The sequence below is a fragment of the Fringilla coelebs genome, assembly GCF_963513975.1.
Source record: "Fringilla coelebs genome assembly, chromosome: 1".
Lineage (NCBI taxonomy): Eukaryota > Metazoa > Chordata > Aves > Passeriformes > Fringillidae > Fringilla > Fringilla coelebs.
The window spans coordinates 26,069,719-26,094,423 of NC_140028.1; the positions used below are offsets into that span (position 1 = coordinate 26,069,719).

Below are 24,705 nucleotides of genomic sequence, written 5' to 3' on the forward strand. Positions count from 1 at the left end.
GAGAAGGAATATGGCCAGCTCAGGCCGTGATCTCACCTTTACCCAAAAACATCTGCCTTCCATGCTAGTCGTTTCAGGGAGCGCTTTGGTTCTGGTTAATCGCATCGCACGGGTGCTGCTGCCGCCCGGCAGCCGTGGCAATCTGACCGACGGACAGTAGGACACGACACAAGGGGGACAAACAGCAGTTTTATCTCAGTATGGTCTGAAAAATTAATCGGGGAAGGCTATTTTCCCTCTTTGTCAGAGACTTCCAGATGGTGCCCGAGTGGCAGAAGGAAATTTAGTCCTTCTGTCCTGAGAGCTCAGTGGCACCAGGGGACAGACTTCCCGCTGAGCAGCAGATTTGCTAACACGTCGATTTATCTCCTCACGTTTAGAGCCCCCTTGAAGGTTCCCACCGCTGTCACCTCGGAGAGTGCCGCCTCAGTCCGTCTGCATCCCCAGAGTCCTGGAAAAGGCGACTGGTTCCAGCTAAATCGACTATAGCACTTCCCTGGTACTCATATCAACATCCAAACACAGAGCTTAAAACAACCTTAACAAAACAAACAAATGAACAAACAAACAAAACCAGGGAAAACCCACACATCTCAACGAACGCACTCTTTTTCGGGTAACATTTATTTACGACAGAAACTCGTTACGTTTCTCCTCCAGACACCGCCCCCAACCTGCCGCCCTCATTACCCCGAGCCGGGGCCGCCCGGCCGGCCCAGCGCCCGCCCCGCCGTCCCTCCTCCCCGCCCCGCCGTCCCTCCTCCCCGCCCCGCTCTCATTCATTCCAGCCCCTTCCTCTGCGCTCCTTCCCCTTCCCCGGCGCCGCCGGCCCGGCCGCCTCCCCGCCCCGCGCCCGGCAGCGGGCAGGGCCCTCCGCGCCGCAGCCATGGCCGCCGAGGGGGTGGACGAGCGCTCCCCGCTGCTCTCCGCGCCCGGCTCCGGCAATGTCACCCCGACCGCGCCGCCCTATCTGCCGGACAGTAGTCCCCGAGGTAAGGCGCTGTGCCGGGCGGGGGGGCGGCCCTGGCGCTGTGGCTGTGGCTGGCGGGGGACGCGGCGCCTCCGCCCGGGCGCGGCGGTGAGGGGGTCCCCCCGCCCTGGCCGGGGCGGCGGGGCCGGGCCGGGGGCCTCCGGCGGGGGAGCCCCCGCCCCGCCCTGCCTGTGGGGAACAACAGGTAACGCCGCTCCGTGCGCGGCACAGGCCGTGCTCCCCGCCGCGCTCCGGCCTGGGCGGCTCAGGAGGAAAAATAAAAGAAATTAAAATAATTGTTTGCAGGGGCAGAACAAGCCCGAACCGGTCTGCTTATTATAACTCGCTCGCATGCCGCAGCTTGCGTGGTAATTGTTGGACTTGGGTTTCCCCATTAATTAGGAGCAGGATTAAGTGGAAGATCCGGAGCTGAGCGCAGCTCGGCTGGGCACGGGCGGCTGCGGGAGGGGCGCAGCGTGGGGCCGAGCGCGCAGGTCGCCATGGCCGGGGAGCATCGCAGCCTCAGCCCCGTGCCCAGGTGTGGTCAGCCCGTCCTGGCAGCCGCATCGGGATACCGAGGGGACTCGGTGCAGTGTGGTAGCTGAAGTCCAAAACCGCCAGGATGTCCTTGCAAACACGTTTCAAGGCCATAGCTGGTTATGGCTTTATTTTTAAAGCAAGTCTGATGCTGCGGTTACAAATCTGTAGTTGTGGCATAATGATATGGTATTATCTCTGCTGCACAGACTTAGGGAAAATCGTCTTGTTGATCAATACAGACTATTTAATTAGTAGGTGGAAAAAAATCACTTAGAAAATATGAATCAGGATGTTATCAAAGTACATCAGTAGGGTTTTTTTCCCCTTTGGGTTTTTTTCAGGTAAACATTTTAGAGCAGAAATTGAGGTGTGAAGAAAGCTGAAGGAATGAAGACTGAATAAGATTAGAGTAGCTTTGCTAGCAGTACCCTTTAAAATGTACGATTACAATTCTTATCTCAGTAGGTCCAGTGTGTTGGCCCTTTCTTAACGATTTTTATTAACTGTATAGATTCATGACATGCCTGCAACTGGAATGAGTGAGCATCTGTCTATTCTGAATTATATTTAATCTTGTGGAAAGCTAGTCCTCTTTTCTTGATATGAAAATGTATTTCAGGGCTGTAGCTGGTGTTGACTCTTTACTTTGATTTGAAGTGAACAAAGTAGTATTGGCTTAAAAAACAGCAGAGCTTGGATGCTTTGGCTTTTTAGTTGGGGTTTATTTGCCATCAATTTTTTAGTATTGGCATTATCCCCCAAGTAAAAAAAAAAATATATATGTATCCATATATCTACCTTAGTTTACATTCTGGGGTTTGATATTTTTATTCTTAGTGTTCCTTATCCTGTAACCATTTTTGCATACATTTCAATCTCTTTGTTTTTTTTGGGTTTTTTTAAGTCTTTATAACTTTAAAAAGTAATGCAAATGCATTAGATTAGTGACTCTTTTTTGACCCCAGGGTAGAACTCATGACCTGGAAATGAGCTGGATTCTAAATTATTATTTCAGTTAGTAGCTGTGTCCTCCTGTGCCTTCAATGGGCATCTGTTACTTGAGATATCTGGTTGGGCACCTGTGGTGGGATGTGGTGCTTGAGATAAGTGGTTTCTTCCCAAAAATGAGGCAGAACCAACATAGAGCTTTCTTGAATGTCGAATATCTCTTGTCTGATCAGTCCATAAGCAAACATAGTAGGTAGCACTTGAGAGCTGCTGTGCAGAACTCTCAGAAAGACAGCTGTGGAACAGAATTGTGCAGGGCTGTGGCACAGGCCCATAGCTCTACTTCCCTTCTCTGTCGGCTTTCCTTAGTGAAAGGATCCGTGCAAGCTAAACTGCCTTTCCAGCTGACTGGCTGTCTTCGTCTCTCTCCCTAGCACAAGGCTAGACTTAGAGGGAAGACTCATTCCTGTGGAAGAATTGGCTTTGCTTCCAAAGCAAACTCCTTCTGCAGAGCTTCCTTGATTAACATCACCTGGATAGTGTGGAGTGGCAGAGGAAGGAGGAAGAAGCCCTTTGTGTCAAAACTACCACCTGAATGTACATTAATAGGTTTATCCCTATAATTATCTACTGTGCCAAATACATCATCCTGAACTTTAAATTAGAGAGACTTTTTGAAGGTTTTGAAGGTAGCCTTCTCTTCCCTTGCTGAGCTGCAGCTGAGATCCAGCTGACCCTTCCCTGTGTAAACTGGTGGATGTTTGAATCCTGGTAATGGCTCAGCGTTCTTAATAATGCAAGCATGAAAAATCTTTTCAGTGTGGATGCAGGCCACAGTATTTAAGAAACTTTTCACAACATTGACAAAATCTGAAAGTATCAGTTTTGTTCCCTGTAGTAGGGTGGTTAGTCAGTGCTTTTTTGTTTGTTTCTTTTAGGGGTTTTGGGCCTTTTCCAGGATTTCTTAGTTTTTAACAAGGTATTTCTGACATCAGTCATTAAACTTTTTTCCTTACCCACTCCCTCACAGGTCATGATAAGGAACTTTTTTTTTTTTTTTTTAATCAAATAAAATTAATTTCTCTTTGACCCTGGTAGGCTTCAAGTGGTTCTCTGTTGTTTCCACCCTTCAACTACCAGGGGAGGAAAGTGCACAAGCACCACAAGGAATTTCTCAGGTTGCAAATGGGATATCTTCCATTGCATCGATGTTCTGTAGGGGTGAAGAGGGAGTCAGAGGTACTGCATGGTAGGACACTTGGCTAATCTTGCTGATTAGTGTTGGGTTTTTTGTTCAGTTTGTTTTTTTGGGGGGGTGCTTTTTGTGTGTGTATGTGGGGTTTTTTTTGTTTGTTGGCTTTTTCTTTTTTTGTTTTTTAAAGAAGAATTGATAATATAGCTGTAAACTGGTATATCAGCAGCAGGGAATTCACTATCTAATTACGTCTCCTGGTGTGTATGTGAAGCTTGTCTACCAACCAGTCACGTCCAGCATGACAGACTGACAGACCTTTATGCACTGTTTTTAGATACTATACTTAGCCTGAAATTCAAGATGTCAAGAAAAAAAAAAGTATACCGAAGTATGATAATGTGCTTTGAAATCTTTTTCTTAAGGGGTAATGAGCGGCTAACTCTGAGACAATGTCTTTATTTTCCTTTTCACCATCCCCCACCCACTTACCCTCCCCCAGTATACTCTTCTTTATATTTAATTTGGTGGCTTCTGCTGGCTTTTTTTTTGGACCTCTTCAAAATCCACGTTTTCTTTGAGCATGAAGGTTGCAGTGCCAAGATACCTCATGCTTTCTGCTCCCTAGCAAATGTTATTTGCTGCAGCGCTGCTCTGAAAAGCAGCCATTATTCGCTTGCTATCTGATATTTGCTGAGCCAGCAGGACAGGAGCAGCAAGGCTGCTTACCTGGAAGCCAGGCAGCTCCAGTATGAGGCTGAAGAAGTGGCTGGCATTGTGTGTACGGGTTCACACACCTCAGTTTACCAGCTTCATAAGAGTTGTCACTTGGAAATGGGTATAGAAAACTTATAAATGTCCAGAAGGTATGGTTATCAATTGTTCAAGTATTGTGGATTGTGGAAAGCTGAAATGTTGGTGGCTGTGTGTCTCTTTGCTTTCTGGTACCCTTAAAGATACTGCTTGCCTTAGCCACCCTATTCCCAGCTCACAGAACGGAGCTGTCACGCTTTAAATGGAGAGGACAAAGTCAAGAACTTTTGTAAAACAACTGTTGCTTTTCAAAAAAGCAGCCTTAAAGCTGGGAGTGAACTGTAGAGGTGTCTTGACAGAGAGTCTGGTATTTAGTCTTTGGAACATGGCTTTTGTTTTCTGGCTGCCTGTTCCCCTAGCCAGAAAGTGTCAGCTGCTCCCTGCAGGAGCAGTTAAGCAGCCTGCTCCCTGCCAAAACCCACTGGAGCAGCCTTGGCTTTGCCACGCTGGTTACTCTAACCTGATTTCTGGAGTGCTCTGGTAGGCTTGAGCTTGTTTCTACTTGCCAAAGTGTGTGGGTTAGGGTTTTGTCTTGTGTGTGTTTGTTTTTTAATATCTTGTAATGTCTCATGTCCTGCGTGTGACAGCCTTACTTAAAATAGGGTATCACAGTACTGCGAAATACTGATATTTAATATTTATTTTTCTGGATGCTGCATTTTTTCAGAATGTATTTACTCACAAACAGAAGAAATTACAGTACTGTTACCTGATATTTCTTAAGGATGTTGTTTTCTGTAACCAGTGTATCAGAACTGAAAGTGTGAAGTTCACTTCCTCAAGAAATACAGCATCAGTTGGTGTCATGAATTCAGAATTGTATTGCTGCATATAAGTTAATTTTGTTTCTCATCTGAAATAATTCAAGTATATTGGATGTGAGTCTGAGACTCTCAAGGTATCCATCTTTTTCCTGCTGCCTCTGTGAGTTAAAATCAAGCACAGGTCTGGGTCATATATAGACCAAGTAGCAAAGAGAGATAGCAGCATGGCTGTTCAGCATGCACTTCAAAGGTGTGTGGTGACTTTTGGGTCTGAAGGGCAGACAGGTTTTCTTATATCCCTCCAGCTTATGACATTCACTTCAAGACAGTGAAGGAGTGATGAGTGCATTCTTACAGGCTTAAATTTAATACTCAGGCTTGTCAGCTTTGATAGCAGCCCATGATTTCCCTCACCACCCTCCAGCAGATACTGCTCTGTTCAGTGCTGTTGGTAAATGGGAAGTAGGCTGAGCTCTCATTGCTTCTCTGAAGATTTTGTTAGCTGCTTGGATGTAATTTTTGAAAAACTTATTGAAGCCCAAGGCTGCAGAGCGTTTTGAACTACTAGTATTTTAAACAGCTAAGTATGAACTACTGAATATGCCTGTTCTGAATTGGCTTACCTGAAAAGTCCTGAACTTCTTGATGAAATAAAAGTCCATGCTGTTATATGCCAAAGAGTGGTGGTGATAAGCTTGTGAGAGATCACTGTGTTGAATTATTTTCATTCCATGGATTCTTAAGCCTCAGATAATCTTCAGTGTTTCCTCCCTGTTTTGTTGTGAGCTCAAGACTGACAAAGCTGGAGTTTAAAGTCTGCTCTTCCCTGGAGGCCTGAGGCCATTAAAGCCTTCCTAGTGTCAGACTCTCCAAAGTGACTGAAGACCTTCTTGTGCATTGGTACTTTGGCTCCTGGACAAGAAAAATATCTGGAACCCTTGAAAGCAGAAACTCTGAGACTTCAGGGGTTTTTCTTCAAGATAGCATACATTTACTGTTCTAATAAAAAAAAAAAAAAAAGAAGCATTTCATGCCACTTCCTATCCTAAGACCTGTTTTCTTAACAGAACTTTTTTGTGTTTTTACCTGTAGTATCTTTTAATACGTGATAAACACTTGACTGTATTTCAGTCCTTTTAGATATTTGTGAATGCTGTTTATGACTCTTCTTACCTGTGCCTTGTTTTAGTTTCTGGGTCTTTTTCTTCAGAAGCCAGACTACTAAACTGTAGTAGGTTTGGAGTTTTTTAGTGTTTTTTCTCTATGCATTTTCTGTGGACTACAAAAAGTTGGTTTGAAATAAAGTTAGATAGATGCGTTCTGTTGGATCCAGATTTCTGGGGTAATTCACTGTATGTTTGTGTTGCTGGTTTGCTTTACCTACAACTATGTGTTTGTGGACACAGAAGTTGTGGAGAAGGGGAAAACAAACTTAGTTCTGTTCTATGTTTATACTAAACACTGTGTTTGAGGTGTGTTTTTTTGATTTTTTTCTTTCTTTTTTGAGCCTGTGCCTGCTGGAAACAATGCTTGCTGGAATAGTTTTAGGATCTTCTGTTTTTTCAGCTGAGATTTCCTTGTCTCTTGCAGCAGAGCTTCCCCCTCCATACACTGCCATTGCGAGCCCAGATGCCAGCGGTGTTCCTGTGATAAACTGCCGTGTGTGCCAGTCACTGATCAATTTGGATGGCAAGCTCCACCAACACGTGGTTAAATGCACAGTCTGCAATGAAGCTACGGTAAAATGGATTTTTGGTGTTTTGTGGAGGGCACTGAGGGTAGCAGTCATGCCCTCACCTGGACAGGTGGGTCGTTTCCTGCCACCCCTGAGAAAAAGGACGAGGCAGCCCAGCTGACTGTCAGTGTGGCTGGTGTGCAAGCTGGAGGCGTGCTGCCACGAGGGTGGTCACAAGCAGTTAGGATAAATCCTCATGTGGTCAAGGTGGCTGTGCAGGGTGTCTCCTCCCGAGGAGGACGAAAAGCAAAGATGTCATTTAAGTAATTACTCTTCTGTAAAGAAGGATAAAATTGGTTTTGATGGGATGAAGAACAGTGTAGAATTGAGTTATTCTGAGAGTGGGAGAAACAAAGTAATGAACCTGCACCTCTCCCTGGATAAATGCATTTCTCCTGGAATACTAATCAGTCACTTGGTTAGCTTGTAAAAGACCACAATAAAACCACTTTGAAATGTTTAGGTCCTAGGTTCTTTTCCAGTGATCACAGACCTATTTGTTTCTTCTCCTCTTAATTCAGGTCTTCACTGTTTGGCCTCCTGCTTTTATTGTTCTCCTGCCAGTTTTAGTTTTGGGATGTGATACTGCAGTGCTTCGCGGCTTCTGCAAGCATTTCTGTGCAAAACACTGGATTAGATTTATTACGTGGATTTATTATGCATTTGTTATATAAAAAGAACATTAAATTATGTCCTGAAAACAGAAAGCTTTAAAACGGCAGGAAATTTTTTTTCCACTTAGAAGAGAAAGTAGAGAACCTGCCACTGGTAGTCACTTTTCTGTCCAATATATAATGTTTCAAGCCAAACAAAGTCTTGTGCACCTTTTGATTTGCTGCATGAAAGGGACATTGAAACTTTACTCCCAGGTTGGAGAAAGATAATTTCAGTGCAGTTTAAAATAAGATTACAGTTTGGTGATGTCTTCATAGTCTCTTAGTGACCAAGAAACAGACTGTGATCCTTTCACTGTTGAATAAAGCTATTGTATCAGGCAAGAAAGGTTGTTTGATGTTTTGACTGGTTTTGGGTGGTTGGTTTTGAATTTTTTTTTTTTTTAAATACATCACTATTTAAACTCACATTAAAAAAATAACTGGACTTAAGCCTTGAATTGTCATTGCTAAAGTATGAATGTTTTTTCCATGAGTTTGCAGAATTTGTTTGTTCTAATAAGGAAATTTTCACTTCTTAAGAAAGAAAAAAATTTCTAATTTTGTGTTGACTCTGAAGTTTCCTCTGTAAGAGGAAGTGTATTTCTGTTAACAAGAACTTTTCACTGAAGTACTTCTGCTTTGTCTTCCTGTTATGTGGAAAAAAGTGAATTGCTGTGACTTCTGATGTGTGTTCTCTGGTGGTTGTGGTTTTTTTTTTTTTTTTTAGCCAATCAAAAACCCTCCTTCAGGGAAGAAGTATGTTAGATGTCAATGTAACTGTCTCCTTATCTGTAAGGATACATCTCGGAAAATAGGCTGTCCAAGACCAAACTGGTAAGAATAAAACACTTCCAGTGCCTTGAGATGGGTTTCTTTAAAGCAACTGTTGTCTCTGTGTTGAGTATTTAAAACTAAAAGAGGTTCAAAGCCTTGGTCTCTTTACATGGACAGTTACAGAGCATTACTGAATTGCTGCAGGCAGTGCTAGTGTCCATTTTGAATATATTTTTTTAATATTAAAGAAGAAAAAAATTTCTTCCTTTTCTTTAAGTCTCAGATGTGTGTGTCCCATTATATGACTACTTTGTAAGTCAAAAATAATATGAAGAACAATAGAAGAAATTCCATTTCTCATTCTTGCAGACTTAGCTATTGTAACCATGCAGAATAATCACTCTGCTAAGCTCAGAGTAGGGATTTGGAGTGAGATGGGAGATGGAGTAGCAGCTTGACTTCAGCTTCCTTAGTTATGCTGAGTTTTCACGGTCCTTTCAGCTCTCAACTTTAATGTACACACATGTTATAAAAGAAGCAATTGTGATTGCCACAGTGATTGCTCTTACCATTGGGCTTAAGGTGTTAAAGATTCCACTGAGGTGGGAGGAGTTTGATTAGAAGTGGTGCAGCTCTAACAGGAGAAAGGAAGAGGAAGGCTGAGTCTGCAGATGTGTGGAGGGGAGTTCTACCCCACCAAGTGCCCTAGTTAGTCACCAGTCTATTGGCTGTTCTGGTTTTGAAACATAGTTTGAGACTTGTGGGAATTAACTCATTTTTACTAACGCTTGGTTGGGTAGGACTTCAGAACATTCCAAACATTTTCTCAGAGTGCAAAAATGTTCATAGGATAGTTCAGTTATAATATATCACATGGTTGGTAACGGAACTAAATTAGAAATTCCTTAATTTCATTAAAATAATCTCAAAAGCATACATGTAAGCAGTTTTCCTAAGATAGCCTATGTATTTGTCTTGCTAAAAACTGAACAAAATTGGTGTGGTGTACTTTGAAGGAGAGAGTTGAGAGTGTGACCTAAGTGGAAGACTCCAGATTGAAGGAAAGCCATTTAGAATACAATTTTGGTTGTAGATGGAAGAGATGCAATGCAAATTAAATACTGCTTTATTTTTCCCCTTCACTTTTTTCTAAGAAGTCTCATCCTCATTCTGAGTTGGTTAATTTGGGGACTGTCATTTTGGACTGCCAGATTGTGTAAACTGGAAACACAGTGAACATAAAAGTAAATACTTTAAAGTAAATTGATTCCATTTAGTCAACCTAGGTTGGTTTTCCTTTTCGGTTTACTCAATGTGAATGGAATTTTTACTGTTCAAATATGGATATTCTTACACTGACATGGTTGTCAGTAGTGTGGTAAGGAGAACTAGGTTATGGAAGATCCTTACTCTTTCTACATGTTTCACATGGGTATGTACATTTCAATTCTCAGACTTGCTCAGCCTGAGTATTAAGTTTTCATTTTTCTGAGGAGCATGTATATCATATGCTTGCAAGTCTAAGGGTTGGGTTTAGGGTTTAGGCTTGTATGGCTGATCTTACAGGGAAAGAGAATATTTTTAAAACTGAAAATACTTTGGAGAGTGACCAAAACTGGGTGCATCAGCTGTTTAACAAGTAGATTATAGTTTAAATGTGTAAAAATATTTGGTAGTGACTAAGTTAGTTGCTTGAACACAGCTTCTCTTTTGCTAGCTTAATTACATGTGTATCTAATGTTCTTAACACAGTAGGCGCATCATTACTCTTGGTCCAGTGATGCTGATTCCAGAGGAGCAGCCAGCTCAACCTGCCTTGCCAGTTCCAGCAGATGGAACTAGAGTGGTGTGTGGGCACTGTGGAAATACATTCCTTGTAAGTAAAGCATCAGATTCTCCTTCTTGCCTCACCATGCTATCCCTCAAGCTGTTTGTTGTAAGCAGTTTTTAGAGTGTATTGCCTCACTCTCTGGCATCACTGAGGAACTAAAACTTTTTTACTCAGTAATATGAATGTATGGTCTGTATTTGCTTATTTTTATGTGTTTCAAAAAAACTTAACAGTCTTTCTGTTCGTGGATAGATAAAGCCCACGTCTTATTGTTTCATAATGTGGGAGTGGGCAGTGCTGGAAGAGGAAATTGGTTTTCCAGGTTCTGTTTAGACTTGCAGTGGTGGCTGTGTTCTGCAGTGGCCAAGGGAGCAGTTGTCATTGCTGTATGAGCCCTAGAAAGCTGTTGGTTATAGCACTTGCCATTGGGATATCTGTAGGTTGTTGGAGAACTGGAGGTTTTGGTTTATATGTGAGAGTGCCAGTTGATCCCATTTTTGAAGTGGAAGGATGCACAAATGCTCTTCTGCTGTTAACTTGCTGTAGTTTTCTAAATGGATAAGGTGCTGCCACTCTTCAATTTTGAATGCAGTACACAAGTAACCTAGCTTTGGCTTCATCATCCAGCAGTGATTGAATCTCTTTCAGGTCTGTGAGTTGTAGGAAATGACTAGATAAGGAGTACAGTTAAAGAAAACAGTCAGCAGAGAGGTGGCACATTTGTGAAACAAAGGATTGTAAGATACATAAAAATCAGAGAATACTCAAGTACATGTTGTGCAAGAAAAAGGAAGCTTGGGGGATTCCACTCTGTGTCACCTTGTACCAGCAGAGAGAGAAGGACTGGCTTTTGTGGTAGACTCTATAATGGCTTGTGCCTTCAAGTCTTCACTTCAGGTTTGTGGATCAGTGAGGTGCTTTTGTGGCTTAACCCCGGCCGGTAGCTGAAGTACCACACAGCTGCTTGCTCCCTGCAAACACTACCTAGCCCCCTGCCCTGGTGGGGAGGAGAACTGGGAGAAAGGTAAAACTTGTGGGTTGAGATAAAAAGAATTTAATGATTGAAACAGAAAAAGAATACTGCTAGTGATAATAATAATATCAATAATAATAGTAATGAAAAGAGAGAGAGGAATAAAACCTAGGAGAGAGAGGAATAAAACCTAGGAGAAATACGTGGTGCTTAATACAATTGCTCGCCACCTGCTGACCCAGCCAGTGCCCCAGCAGTGATCAGCATCTCCCAGCCAGCTTCCCCCAGTTTATGCACCAAACATGATGTTCTATGGTATGGAATATCCCTTTGGTCAGCTCAGCTGTCTAGGCAGTGCTCTCTCTCAGCTTCTTGTGCACCTCTTTGTTGGCAGAGCATGGGAAACTGAAAAGTCCTTGACTTAGGGTAAACACTACTTAGCAACAAGTAAAACCTTAGCATGTTACCAACGTTGTTACTGAATCCAAAAGAGAGCACTGTAACAGCTATTAAGAAGAAAATTAATAGTCCCAGCTGAATCCAGGACAGGTGTGCTATAATGTCTTAACTATTACACTGAGTGATGAGTGCAGGGAGCTGGAGATGGCCCTTATGCTTCTTTTTTTTTTTTTTTTTTCTGAAAAGAAATAGGAATATAATGAGGAGTTTACAAGTAATCTGCTAACTGGAAAGCAATTAGAGAGATGCTCTAGAAATACTAATTCAGCCTATATATTAAAAACACATAATTTCTTGTAACCCTTGCTAAAGAACAGTATTCTGAAACTGAAGATAGGTGAAGTGGGTTTTCTGTTTGCCATTTTTTTCCAGCCTATATTTAGAGACTTTCACAGGCATAGGAGTTTTACCTATCTTGATCTCCTAGTTACTTTATATAAGTACAGTCAAGATTAACTTTGCAGTTTACACTATGAACTACTTCAGGTGAACATAAGGGAAAAAAAAAGAAATCCATGAAGTCTGGTGTTACCCATAACAACTGGATTATGCTTTAAAAGGCTAAGTTTTCTAGTTTGGGATTTGTGCATGTGAGTTCATATCTTCTGGCTGCTTTAGGGAACTGCAACATTTTGAACTTCATAGTCCTGTCTGCCAGGATAAGACCAATTTGTCACTTTATGATATGTTGAAAAGAAACTTTCTGAACCATTAGAAATTGGAAGCTTGCTATTTTTTTATGCTGAGTTATCAAGAAACAAACCTTTTTTTACCTCATGTTACACAGCTTTCCCATCAGTCTTTTGCTTCTACTTTTTTCTGTAATTAAGTTTGAGATTCTGAAAATAAAATTTCTAGTTAAGAAAAATCAGGAAATTGCTTGGAGTTGAGAATGAGCAGAGAAGCAACAAAAATGTGTTAGCCAGCCTGGAAGCTCTGTTTCTGAGTTAGTGTTTCTGCCTTTTGATCTCCATATTGTGAAGAAAATATGTAGTGCTAGATGCATCTCTCAGCAACTCACTAGGCTATCCCTTTTACTTTACTTGGCAGTTAAAAAATAAATAGAATAGACAAGCAAAGCTAGAATCCCTGGGATGGAAAAGTCAAATTGTAATGTTCTGTGTTCTTTTAAGAGTATCAGCTTGTTCACCACCTTTCCCAGATTTTTTTTTCTATTTGAAAACATGACTGTGTTTTGCTTGCCTCTGCACATGGAGGGGTGTTTTTCACAAATTAGAAAACCACACTCCTTTCTATAGAGTGCCTTAAAATTTCTGTGTCTTAGCTGGAAGAATGGCTTAGTACTGAAGTGAAATTGTAGCCAAACTATCAGTACTTCACATCTTGTTAATCAGATTTTGTTTTTTCACTTGTAACCTGTTATAAGTCTTTTCTGTGTTAGTATTTCTACTGTTTCTGGCAGGTTTGGACTTGACAAGTGGAAAAAGGGATAGAATAGAAAAGGAGGGCAGGATGAGGGTTTAACTGTGTTGCTAAATATCAGTTTAATCTGGTTTGGGCTGTTTTGGGAGCTTTTGGATTTTGACGGTGCAGTTACTGTTTCTGCCAACAGAAACCAGCCTGCTTCTCCTCTCTGAGGGACCTCTACCTGCAATGGTCTGTGACTGTCAGAGGCTGAGTTGCCTTTGGAAATGGGGGACAAGGGAGGGCTGTCCCTGTGTCCTCTCCCTCTCTGCCATCTTCCTGCTACTGTCCTGTTTTTGGAGGGACCTCAGGGACGAGAAGCCAGAGGCAAGCTATGGAAGCCACAGGCTGCAGGCTAAGCACTATGCTTTGACAGCTGTGCTTTGTCAATTTTGTTTTCTTTAAGTAATCAAATATGAATATTACTTTGGAAATAATTGCATAGAAAGCCCATTAAACTTTTCAGAAAAATAAGATATGTTTTAGTTTGCGAAAGTCTTTTGCTTTCCCAAAGGACCAGAGGGGAATGGAGGGGAAGCTTCTTTTGCAGCAGCAGCTGTATGTAGGACTGTGTATGTATTTATGTACCTATGTCTGTTTGTTTTGGGCTTTTTTTTTTTTCACTGTCCTGTGTTGAATGCACTGGGAACTATTATAGGCTTAGAAGGAAAATGTTTGACTGTTCTTCTAGTAATTCCTTTGATGGATGTCTAGTTCTGTCCACAGTTGACATATTGATGAGTTCTGTATTCCTCATCTCCTCATCTGTGTTTCAGTACATCTAACCAGGGATTTGGGCTGTATATTGTATTGCTGCAATTAAAAAAAATCATTGTATTCTCAGCAGAGAGCTAAATTTCATGTAACTGTAACTTCTTAACAACATGAATCAATATTAGGTACTTTAAAGCCCTCCGGAGTATGGGTAAAAAATGCCAGCTCAAGCATGATTTAGAATGTACATGAACATAACCTTTCCCCACTGTGCTCATATGATTTGAGTTCTTGTACTTTGAAAGTCTTGTCACAATTTTGCTCTTTTTCTACAAATACTTCTGGTCTTTGTAAGAGGCATCATAGCTGTTTCTGTTATTTCCAGGTATCTCTTAATAAAAACAGATTATTGCTGACTCCTTTTTCCATCAATATTTGCAGCCCAAATGCATTTGAGTTTGTAGCCATTAAAAATTTGGGCCAATAATTAGAAGTCTTAAAACTCTGGAAAGATTATTAATGAGTAACCAAGGAAATGGATTTGCCTGCACTGTGCTATAGAATTGAAACTGGTCTATAGAAGTGAAGCTGAATTACAATTAGGTAAAATATAGATCCTGGAAAATTAGACTTCCCTTTATTTCTGGAATTGCAGTTTAAAAAGCTGAAATAACTGCTCTGGCAAGGCCTCTCTCCATCTCCAATAATGACAATTGCATTTTATCCCACTTTCACTGTGTAGAATTAAGGGAAATTTAGTAGGTTTTTGAAAGGGATGCAGAAAAGTACTGAACTTGCTCCTCTGCCAGGAATGTGGAAGTAGAATTAATGCTCTTAAAAAGCTTTGTCTGGGTGGGAAGCATTACGGAAGTTTTATTAAGGAATAAAATAAAACTCTGCTACATCAGTTTGGTCAAGTTTTGTAAACAAATAATACCGGTTACGTAGTTGTCCTGTAAATGTGTAAATGGATACTTCAGAACAAGAGAATAAAAGATGGATTTATTTTTAGTGGAGATTTATCCCCGAGTGAAAAAAAACTGAGGGAGATATTCAAGAGGTAGGAAAATGCTCAATAAATACCGCAGTTCAAATTTTGCTCACAGCAAAATCTCTTTATACTGACAAGGCATGAGAAGACACATCTTTCTTTGCTCATAAAAATCATAAATTCTTCTGAGCTTTTAAGTGGTGTTTGCTGTAGGTTGGTGGTGTTTTCCATATGAGGGTGGGCTCTGATTTTGATTTGTGGCTGTAGGAGTTACAACACTTTCACTTCATTTGGACAGCTTCAGATTTCTCATGGAGATAAGGAAGTGCTTCATGGAGGCACTGAGGATCTGCATTGTGGCTTCTTCTCCTGCTTTTAACTTGCACTGTGACTTTTTGCATCACCCAGAAAACTTCCAACTACCTTCCTCTTGAGGAAAGCAAGGGAAGAGAGCTGCAGTTACAAAATAACTGCTTACGGAGAGAAGAAAAAGAGCCTTATTCCCTTGACCAAGGCAAACATGTTTAAAATGCTTGTTTAATACTGTTATCACAGAATGAAATAGAACAGAACCTGCTGCTTTTAACTGAGTATATAACTGTGTATCCCCTGGCTGAGTTAGTTCTAGGCATTGCTTTCATTAAGGCTGTTTCCCACATAGATTTCAGTCTGAGCATGGAAGGTGGTGACCTGAGTATGTACAGTTTTACATATCATCTTTTTAACAGTCATGTAAAGTAGTCAGTAGTGTTCTCTATTTCATTGGTGTAAAACCTGATATCTACTTTCTTAAATATTCTTTACCACATTTTTCTGTATACCCATAACTTAGTTTTCATAAATGATGGAAGGGTTGGGAAAAGATTGGAAAGTACTTCTGTCTGTAATTGTGCCAAAGAAAACACACTTATTTTGATTCTGGGTATATTCACAGTCTTTAAGTAAGAGAAGAAAACCTATTAATATTATGATGTTGCCCATACTACGCCTGTGGATGCAACCACGTTACGTCAAGCATATTTTGTAATACTAAGGCAAGTCATGGGAAATGTTCACATGGAAATCCTAATCCGATGTTGCCACTGACAAAAGGGCATCCCATTTATAGAAGAAAACAAAAAACAAGTCAAAGAGTCTGAGAAGCAAAATGTTTCCTTGGTGACATTTAACATTAAGTGCAACAACCATTTTCTCAGGTCTGCTTTTCAACCTTTTTCTTTTTTTCTTTTTACAGTGGATGGAACTGAGGTTTAACACACTAGCAAAATGCCCACACTGCAAAAAAATGTAAGTACTCTGAAAAGCAAGGTTATGTAAATTACTGTGAAGTAGCCAGTGTTTCTTCTGTAAGTCTTTGGAGTAAAATGTGTTGTCTGTGCTGATTATTTTGCTGTGCTCACCTGAACTTCAAGGCTAAAGCAGATTTGTGTGGATGTGAATTCTTCATTCTTTATGCAGAAATCAGTAGCTTTGACATATCCACCTGCATTTATGAAAATGCTCTGATTGAATTGATAGAGGCAAAAATAAGCTGCTAACAATAGACAGGAATAGGTTGCTAAAATTAACATTTTATGTCCTTGAAATTTTACCTCTTCATAGTAGTAATCAGATATCATCTTTAAAGGTAGAACTTGAATTGCTTTATTGTAAAGGGAGGAAAGGAAATAATCTTGTCTTAATTTGGAAGAAGGTTTACTGGTACTATAAACTCAGCACCCAACTTGTGTTAAGCCTCTTAATGTGTTGTCGTGTTTAATGTTTATGAATGACTGTGGAATAACTTGGGTACTCATGTTATAACTTAAAGAAGAACAAGAAAAATTAGAGTACAAGAGCTGTAAGCTTTTTGTTTTGGTTTGGGGTTTTTTTGGGCCTCTCTTTTTGAGTATTTGTTTGGCCTTTCTTATCTGAGCTCAGGAATTCTTAATTTGAATTGTTGCACTAGTAACATACTTTCAATTTATATGGGATCTCAGCAACATGGTATGAAATAAGACATAAATATTACTTCAGAGACCTTCATGTCCTGCTTATTTATTTAAATATTTGTCTTCCTGTGACAGGCAAGTGTGACTTCCAGTTAAAGGAACAAATGTGTTTTCCACTGGGAATGGAGAACCTCAGCTGTGTTGCATGTTGTAGGAAAACTAGCAGGTCCCTTAGGAAGAAGAAAGTGTTGGATAAATGTACTGTAGGTGTGGGCATGGCCTGGCCTTCAACACTGATTTAAACCTTTTTATTGGAGTATTTGCTAGAGAAGTCAGTCTAGTCCTGTGTTTAACCTCAGGGGTGTAACCAACCGAGTGTGGAGTTGTGGATATATTCTAATTTGCTGAGGTTGAGTAAACTCAGTCTTGAAGAGATGCTACTTTGCAGGGGTGTGTGTACTGACACATTAAGTCTGTTCAGTCCTTGAGGAGGGGTTGGAGTTTTACTGTTTGGTTTGTTTTAAAACTAATTGCAATTATGTTTTATTTTATGTCACCCTTGTTAGCTGACCTTGGCTTTTCTTTTGACTCTCCCTAGGTCAGTGTTATTTGTTCTTTAACCTTAAAGACAAAAACCAACAAACAAAAAGCCCAACCCTAACAAGAACAGCCACAAAATAAACTATGCTCCAAGCAACAGTCAAAAGTCACAGCATGTGATCTTTTGGTCTGTCCTGTGTTGATTAATTTGGCTTCTGTTTTAAATTCCTGCTGAATTCAAAGTTTTTTGTAATATTCTCCTCCATAAAGTGCAAAGCATGCTATCCATATGTAGGAAAGTGGGAGCCTCTCTGCAGTGCAATTTATGATAATTACAGCTTGCATGGCAACTGTATTGCAGAATGCAAAACAAATTTTAACAAGTGGGCACATCTGTCCTTGAGCTGAGGATGCAAACTGTGGAATATTGTAATTTAGCTTCAAATGAGGTGTTTTCCCGCCTTTGGGATGTGATGGTTGGGAGTTCTGCACTTCCAGCAGCATAAACATTTCTGATACATGGATTTAGGGCACAGCGTAGGTGAGACACAGCTTTGAGTCATGATGATGGAACAAATAACTGTGGTGACCTGCTTTCTATCAGGTCTTTGTCAGAGGTCAGCATAGCCAAGTAGTTTGAAGGGAATGTAGGCTTTCATCTTATTAATGCAAAACTTCTTTCATTAGCAGCTGAGTAGTCAGATGTAGAACTGTTCATTTCTTCTGTTGATTAAGTTGATAATTGTCACTGAGAAAAGGATAGTGTAGACTAAGGTAAAAGGCCCCTTGAATCAGTGCAACAGTAAGTTTTTCAAGGAGACATCTGCTGACACTTTTAGATTCATAATTTGGTTTCAAATGTTTTTAGAAGTGCAGTGAATCTCTGCAAGTAATTTGTTTGTGACCTTCCATTTGGTTGATGGATAGTAGATCTTTATGTTAATAATGTCTTCTAAAACTGCAGGGGAGATCAGCAGTTATTACATGAAAAAGTTAATAATGAAACAGTGTTCAGGGAGAAATAAAGCCATCATGCCTCATAGTACCTAAACAAAGGAACCTCTCATATCTGAATGTAGGGGCAAATAGGATCTTCTTGTCCCTTTTTAATCCCATCTATGTGCTGCCACTGTGATATGACTTTGTTTTGTGATGCACTTGTTTTGTCTTGCAAAATAACTTGGGAAATGTAAGAAAATAATTGGGCTGTAGAGAATAAAATCTTATTGGGTAAATGACCAAATCTCTTTGGAAGTGGACTATAAACCTGTCATGTTAGTATAGGTTAGGTGTTTGCAGAAGCCTTTTGATGCATAGTGGCTCTGCCTGACACAGGCCCTTACTTGCATAGGAAAAATAAATGTAGCTGATGAGGAAATTGTCATGATACGGTTGTATTTTATAGTGACACCTGGGAATGGGGGAGAAATGGTTTCTTTTTGCTGATTTAGTGTTCTTCTGTATTTTTAAATACCAGATATTTATCAGCTTGTTTTCCAAGAGTGAGAGGTTCAGGGAAGGCTTCTCATATTTTTCCCATTTAATGATGAAGCAGCAGGAACAGTTTTTTTGTTTGCTGTTCTCTTTCTCAAGATGTCTATTAAATCATCTACAAAATTCAGTTCATTAATTCAGTTACTAGAAAGGGAATTGAATGGTACAGGTTATTATTACAGAATGTCAAATCTGTTTTTTTTCCTATAGAACCTATCTCTTTTACCTTTTAAGGTCTGCCAAAATGGTGACCCCTGATGAATTTATAACACCTTTGCCCTGTAAAGGACTTCTAGGAAAGAGAGAGACATTGGAACCCCATTACTGCTGTGGAGGCTAATTTCACCAGTGCTATTTACCTCAAAATATTGGCATTCTAATTTTCCTTTTAAAAGCATGTTTGAAATCCTGGTCATAATTCCTGTCACTTGGAGCACAAAAGACCCAGCATTCCTTCCAGTGGTACTTCTTTCATAGCTGTTTTCCCCTCTTCTAATTACTCCCTGATGCAGTATTGGATTTGGCTTCTTTTATATCTGCTGCTGCTGCCCAGAGTTCTGGCAGGTGCCTTTGCTTCCTCAGCATCAGCTCAGAAAGAAGGAACTGCTGCTTTTGAGAGAGTTCCCTCCTATTCCCACAATGGAACTAATTGGTTGCTTCTGTAATAGGAAGAAAGTTCTTTTGATCCTATTTTTAATATTGCCAGATGTCAAAGTTTTTTTGCTTGTCAGAGTTTTCACAGTTGGTAGGTTTTTGGGATAGAGTTTCAACTTTCTCTATTCTAAGTTAATTTGGGGGTTTTATGTGTAATTTGGGGTGGGTACAGGAAACCTCGCTATCTAGAGGAGGCCAGTGGCTAACATCCCTATTGGGAGGTGAAAAATGAGTAGTGATTTTTTGGACTCCTAGGTCTGTTACATGACTATAAAAACTTTAATATCTTTATTTAATCATTGCTTTCTGTGGAAAGAGAAAAGCAGCCAAATTTAAGCATTCTTTACATTTCCATTTTGTGGTATTTGAGTTGATTTTCTCCCCCAGCCTTTCTTAGTGGATAGGAGGAGACACATGAGAAATACGGATGGAAAATACACACAGCACCTGCAATATTATGATTACAAAAATAAAGACTGTAAGTCAGCTCTGAAAGTGAAAGTCTCTTTCCCAGAATGAGCTTTGACTCTGTGGGCAATACACGGTACAATAAATATCATGTATGTTTTAGATGTATTGAACATGACATTTTTACCAGCTTATCCTATTGTATCCATCTCTGTAATAGAATTAACTCTGAGTACATAGCCACAAAATCCTGCAAAGGAGGGAACCTAAGGTCAGTTTGGCAAACTCAGTCTCTTCCCTTGTTCCCTTTTATAAAACTACACTTTGGTTTTATTTTTTTTAACTCATGTAACTTGGAATTGAACAACATATCCCTTTTCTAGAATGGCTGTAGAGTGGCTTTTGGGGGAGTGCACGGAGGTGTGTGTGAGAGAGGGTAAGATACCATTATTTGCCTGACTGGGAATTCTCTTACCCTAATCCTACCCCAGCCACCCTCCAGTGCCCCATTTCACTATGTATTGTGAGGTTTTGCTAAGGAAGTAATTTCCCCATGGAAGCTAATGAGCAGTACTGACTGGGGACTTTTCCAGCTCCTCTGAAAATGGCTTGTGAGTAGTCACTTTATTCAACTCTTGCCTTGAAAGATGAAGCTCATTGTGTCAGCTGGAGGACTGCAGTGGTGTTTGTTTGTTTGGTTTTTTCTCTTGGAGCATTTCAGAAATTCCTTGTAAAGAAATAACGTTGAAGTAAAGCTGCTTAAAGCAATCTTTTTGAAGGCTTTCTAAGACAAATGCTTAAAAAATTTTAGTCACATGCTAAGCATATGAGGCCCTGCTATGTGGTTAATTAACTGGAGCCAGAAATTTGGTCAGTCATATGACATATGTACTGCTTCAATTGTTCAGCAGTGCTTTTTTCTGTTGTGCATTTATCTTGAATAAGTTGAACTATCATGATATAAGCAAAAGCATTACGCTATTCCAAAGGTGTGTTGATCTCCCAGAATAGGATGAAGTATTTAACTAATGATAGTATTCTTCAGGATGCTTCAAAACACCTCTAAGATGGCTAATTTGTGCTTTATAAAAGCACTTCTGCCTCTCTAGTCATTTTAACTGTGTTTCAGTGGACTTAAATCATATTCCTATTTTTCTCATTTGTAAGCTGTATGTGATTGCAAATGTGTGACTCAAGATGTATTTGCTAAGCAATGCTGAGCTTCTAGAATAATTTTTCTAACCTGTAGTAGATAATGTTATGTTTTATTTGCATTTATAGTCTGTTAGAATAAAGCACTGTCTTGATGCAGCAGGTAGAGTCAGAGTTGTCTGTCCTGGAGTTCCTCGTCTTGATGATGAGTGACAGAACTTCCAGGGGGTTTATTTACCTTGGTTGTCAGAAGTTATTTGTGCAGCTCATCTAAATTGTGGTAGAACTCTGAAAGAAATTGCAAAGTAAGAAGAACTTGTCATGTTCTTCAAGTTGACTTAATAGCCTAAAGAATTTCAGTATTTGGAGATGTTGAACATGGGAAAAAATTGCATGTCTGTGACTAAAATAATTTGTATTTATCTTCAGAGCAGTTTAGTCACTGAACAGTATTGAGTATCCAAGAAATGGATAGTGAAGGTTGTTATTAATGACATGTAGGGGTGGAGAAGTTATTTTCAGTTACTTAGATGCAGTGAAGTATTGCAGCCATATGCTGATGTACTAAAAGTCTGAAGGGTGTCTTGCAACCAGCATGGAAGCTGAAAAGCAATTTGAGTTTTGCCATCCAGAGGCTATCCACGACAATTATTGGGATGAACTGTGGGTGCAGAAGGTAGACACACTTAAACTGTGTGTGTGGCACCATTCCCTTTCTTGTAAGCACCTAGATTTTTAGGTACTAGATAGTCTCCAACAGTTCTCCTTTAAAACTAAAATGAGGACTCTGTCCTGTAGTTTGTAGTATGACCGTAAACTTTGCTTACAGCTCTATAAACTGAAGATGTTGTATTGCCATTCTCTTTCCATTCCACATTGAGACTGAACAGTTGCTGGTGATGGTAGGGGTGGGTTTTGTGGTGATTGTTATTTGGTTGGTTGGGTTTGGGATTTTTGTTTGCTTTTAGTTTACAATACCATTTATTTTGTAACAGTTCTTCTGTTGGAAGTGCACTGCCACGGAGGCGCTGCTGTGCATACATCACAATTGGAATGATATGCATCTTCATTGGTGTTGGATTAACTGTGAGTGATGTCCCATGATAAATTTGCAGCTGTGTGCTGGGGGGTGTGTGTGTTCAAAAGAGTCATTTGAGTAAAACTTCCTAAATTGGTGTGGATTTTGTCATCTCTATTAAAACTGTGGGCTTATCTCTTTTTTTTGCCTACTCAGATGATTTTTTTTAAATAAAGGTATTCTGGCACTTTGATAATCTCTTTTTTCTCATGTTAAATTTCACTCTTCATCTCTAAAAACTTCAGTTTTATGAAAAGTGGTTCACTTCACTGTAGAAATACTGGAACATCTTGCTCTTGCTAGAGCTCTCAAAACTTCCGTGTTTCCAGAAATACATGTCACTGTATAGCCAAAAATATAAGTTGCACTGCAGTAGAGGTGAATGGGATTCCAAGTACTAGAGATATGTATGAGTCTTTGTAATTTGTAAAAGCTGTACTCTCTTAAGTGGAACCAGTGGTGTCTGGTTTACCAGTATCTCATACAGATTACTAGAGCCAGCTTTCTACCTGGGAATCCCAGAAAAGTTCTTGTTAGGAAATACCTCCAGTGAATTCATATTTTAATTCTCATTATGCCTCTAACTTCTGTTTTAACTTGAATAATTATTTATGTGTGATCTTAAATGAGTTATGAAAGATTTTCTAGGTTCCCTAATGGAAACAAAGCCAGAAATAAAAACAGTGAGAGACAAATTTCTTTTAATTTTTTATGACCTTACTGAATTGGAAAATTATGTGAAAGGATAGGATTTTTTCTATTCTAACTTCATTTTTATATGAAGTTTGTCTAGAAGCTTGTGTAGCCTCCATCCTTGGAATTATTTGTGACCTAGCTGAGTTAGAACCAAGAAAAACTTGGTCTGACCTTGGGGTTGACCCTACTTTGACTGGGGAGTTGGCACTAGAGATCTCCTGATCTCCCTTTCAAGCTCAATTATCCTATGGTTATGCATAATCAAGCTAACACCTAATTTACCCTTACCAGAGTTGAAAAGGTGCTGAAATGCTTCTCCTTAATATAACTTGCTCTTCCCTGAAGAACAGATAGTGCTGTATGTTTGACACTGCTCTTTTCTCTTTTTAGGTTGGTACACAAGATTTCGCCAGGCGATTTCACGCAACATATGTTTCTTGGGCTGTTGCTTATCTCTTAGGTTTAATCTGCCTCATTCGAGCCTGCTACTGGGGGGCCATTAAAGTCAGCTATCCAGAGCACAGTTTTGCATAGAGAAATTGTTAGGTTATAGATGAGCATCTAGTAGTTCTGGATATTACATTTGGACACTTTTAAAACCTTTCCTGTAAGGATTCCATTCTCTTCAAAGTAGTTTAAAGACTGGGGGTCTCTAAGAACAAATGTTCATTGCACTACATTATATGCAAATAGTTTGTTTTGCTGCTAGATTCCCTAGCTCTGAATACTAAAGCTGTGTTTACATGTTCATAACTCTGTCTTTATAGGCGTTGAATTTTATTTCAACAGACAGTATTAAGTTTTACATTTCCTTTGTTACGTTAAAATCCGTCTGCCATTTTTCTAGATTATCAGTAAGAATTCAAAAGCAAGAGTGTTTATAAGTGTTTCTACAGTAGCTTCACATTTGTACTTAACATTTTAACTAAAATTATATTCAAGTGGCTTGCTTTAAAACCTAAGCAATAAGCATTTTGCTTGAACTGCTTTACTGCATCTTTTGCCTAAGATCATAGTGACCTTATTCAGGAAATGAAAGTTGTGAATGTTTAAAAGACTGACACTGTTGCTAGAGAGACATTTGTAAACACTGTATGCTTGGAGATTTTTCAGGTAGAGGGATGCTATTTTGGTAGTCCAATTAAATTTACATTTATCCAGGGTTAGATTTCATTTAGAATAAATGCTTTTTCCTCAAGGATCCTGGGACTGAGGTTTTGGTTTTGATTTGTTCCGGTTGTTTTTTTTTGTTCGGTTTGTTTTTTTGGTTTTTTTTTTGTTTTTTTTTTTTTTTAACTGGCAAATCCTAAAAGCCATGCTCGGATTATGGAACTTAACTCTGGTTATTCTTACAAGTTCCTTTACAGGGTCTAAGGGAAGCATTTCATATGACTTGTTTTGTAATACTTCAGTGTCATGTAGATGACAATAAGACGGTGATGGGTTGCCTCTTACTTTCCTCTGATCACATCAGATTTTCCCTGCTTGGGAGAGTTATGACACTGGTCACTGCAAAGGGAGACACTGTAAATTCTCATTAACTGCTGTAATAAGGAAATTAGTAAACTATTACTTGGACCATTCCATCAAAGTACATCTAATCAATTTAGCACTGACTTGCCAAGAGAATACGGAAACAGAAAGTTTTTTCTAATGATGTATTCCCAAAGGATTGAGGGACCAGTTCTTGCACTGCCCATCTTTATAATTTTAAACAAGTTTTTGCTAAATTCAGAAGGAATGTCCTGAGTGATTTAGACAACTAGTAATTTAGCTAATGGGGTCAGATGGGTAAATTAATATGGATGTTTCAGGGATACATGTAATTTAAATTATCTATGTTCCTGCTAAGTCAAAATGATACCCGGATAAGGATTTTGGAGCACAATAAATGTAAATGATCGAACTGTAAATGATCTGTCTTTGTATGACGCTAAATGTATAAAAGCAGTAGCTCAGGATTACAA

At 39.8% G+C, this 24,705-nt stretch overlaps 1 protein-coding gene across 3 annotated transcripts; it reads left to right on the forward strand.

The window, feature by feature from the left end:
• Positions 1 to 820: 820 nt before the first annotated feature.
• On the forward strand, positions 821 to 24,705 carry PIP4P2 (phosphatidylinositol-4,5-bisphosphate 4-phosphatase 2). 3 transcript variants are annotated; one of them, XM_084208745.1, is made up of 7 exons: positions 821 to 992; positions 6,818 to 6,966; positions 8,346 to 8,452; positions 10,145 to 10,268; positions 16,020 to 16,072; positions 21,960 to 22,050; positions 23,129 to 24,705. In XM_084208745.1, exons 1-7 carry the CDS (start codon positions 887 to 889, stop codon positions 23,270 to 23,272), a joined length of 774 nt encoding a protein of 257 aa, XP_084064871.1. In that variant the 5' UTR covers positions 821 to 886; the 3' UTR covers positions 23,273 to 24,705. The 3 variants fall into 3 exon arrangements, with proteins under 3 accessions (XP_084064871.1, XP_084064872.1, XP_084064870.1); XM_084208746.1 differs by lacking the exon at positions 821 to 992 and adding an exon at positions 3,406 to 3,707; XM_084208744.1 differs by lacking the exon at positions 821 to 992 and having other exon boundaries at positions 6,606 to 6,966.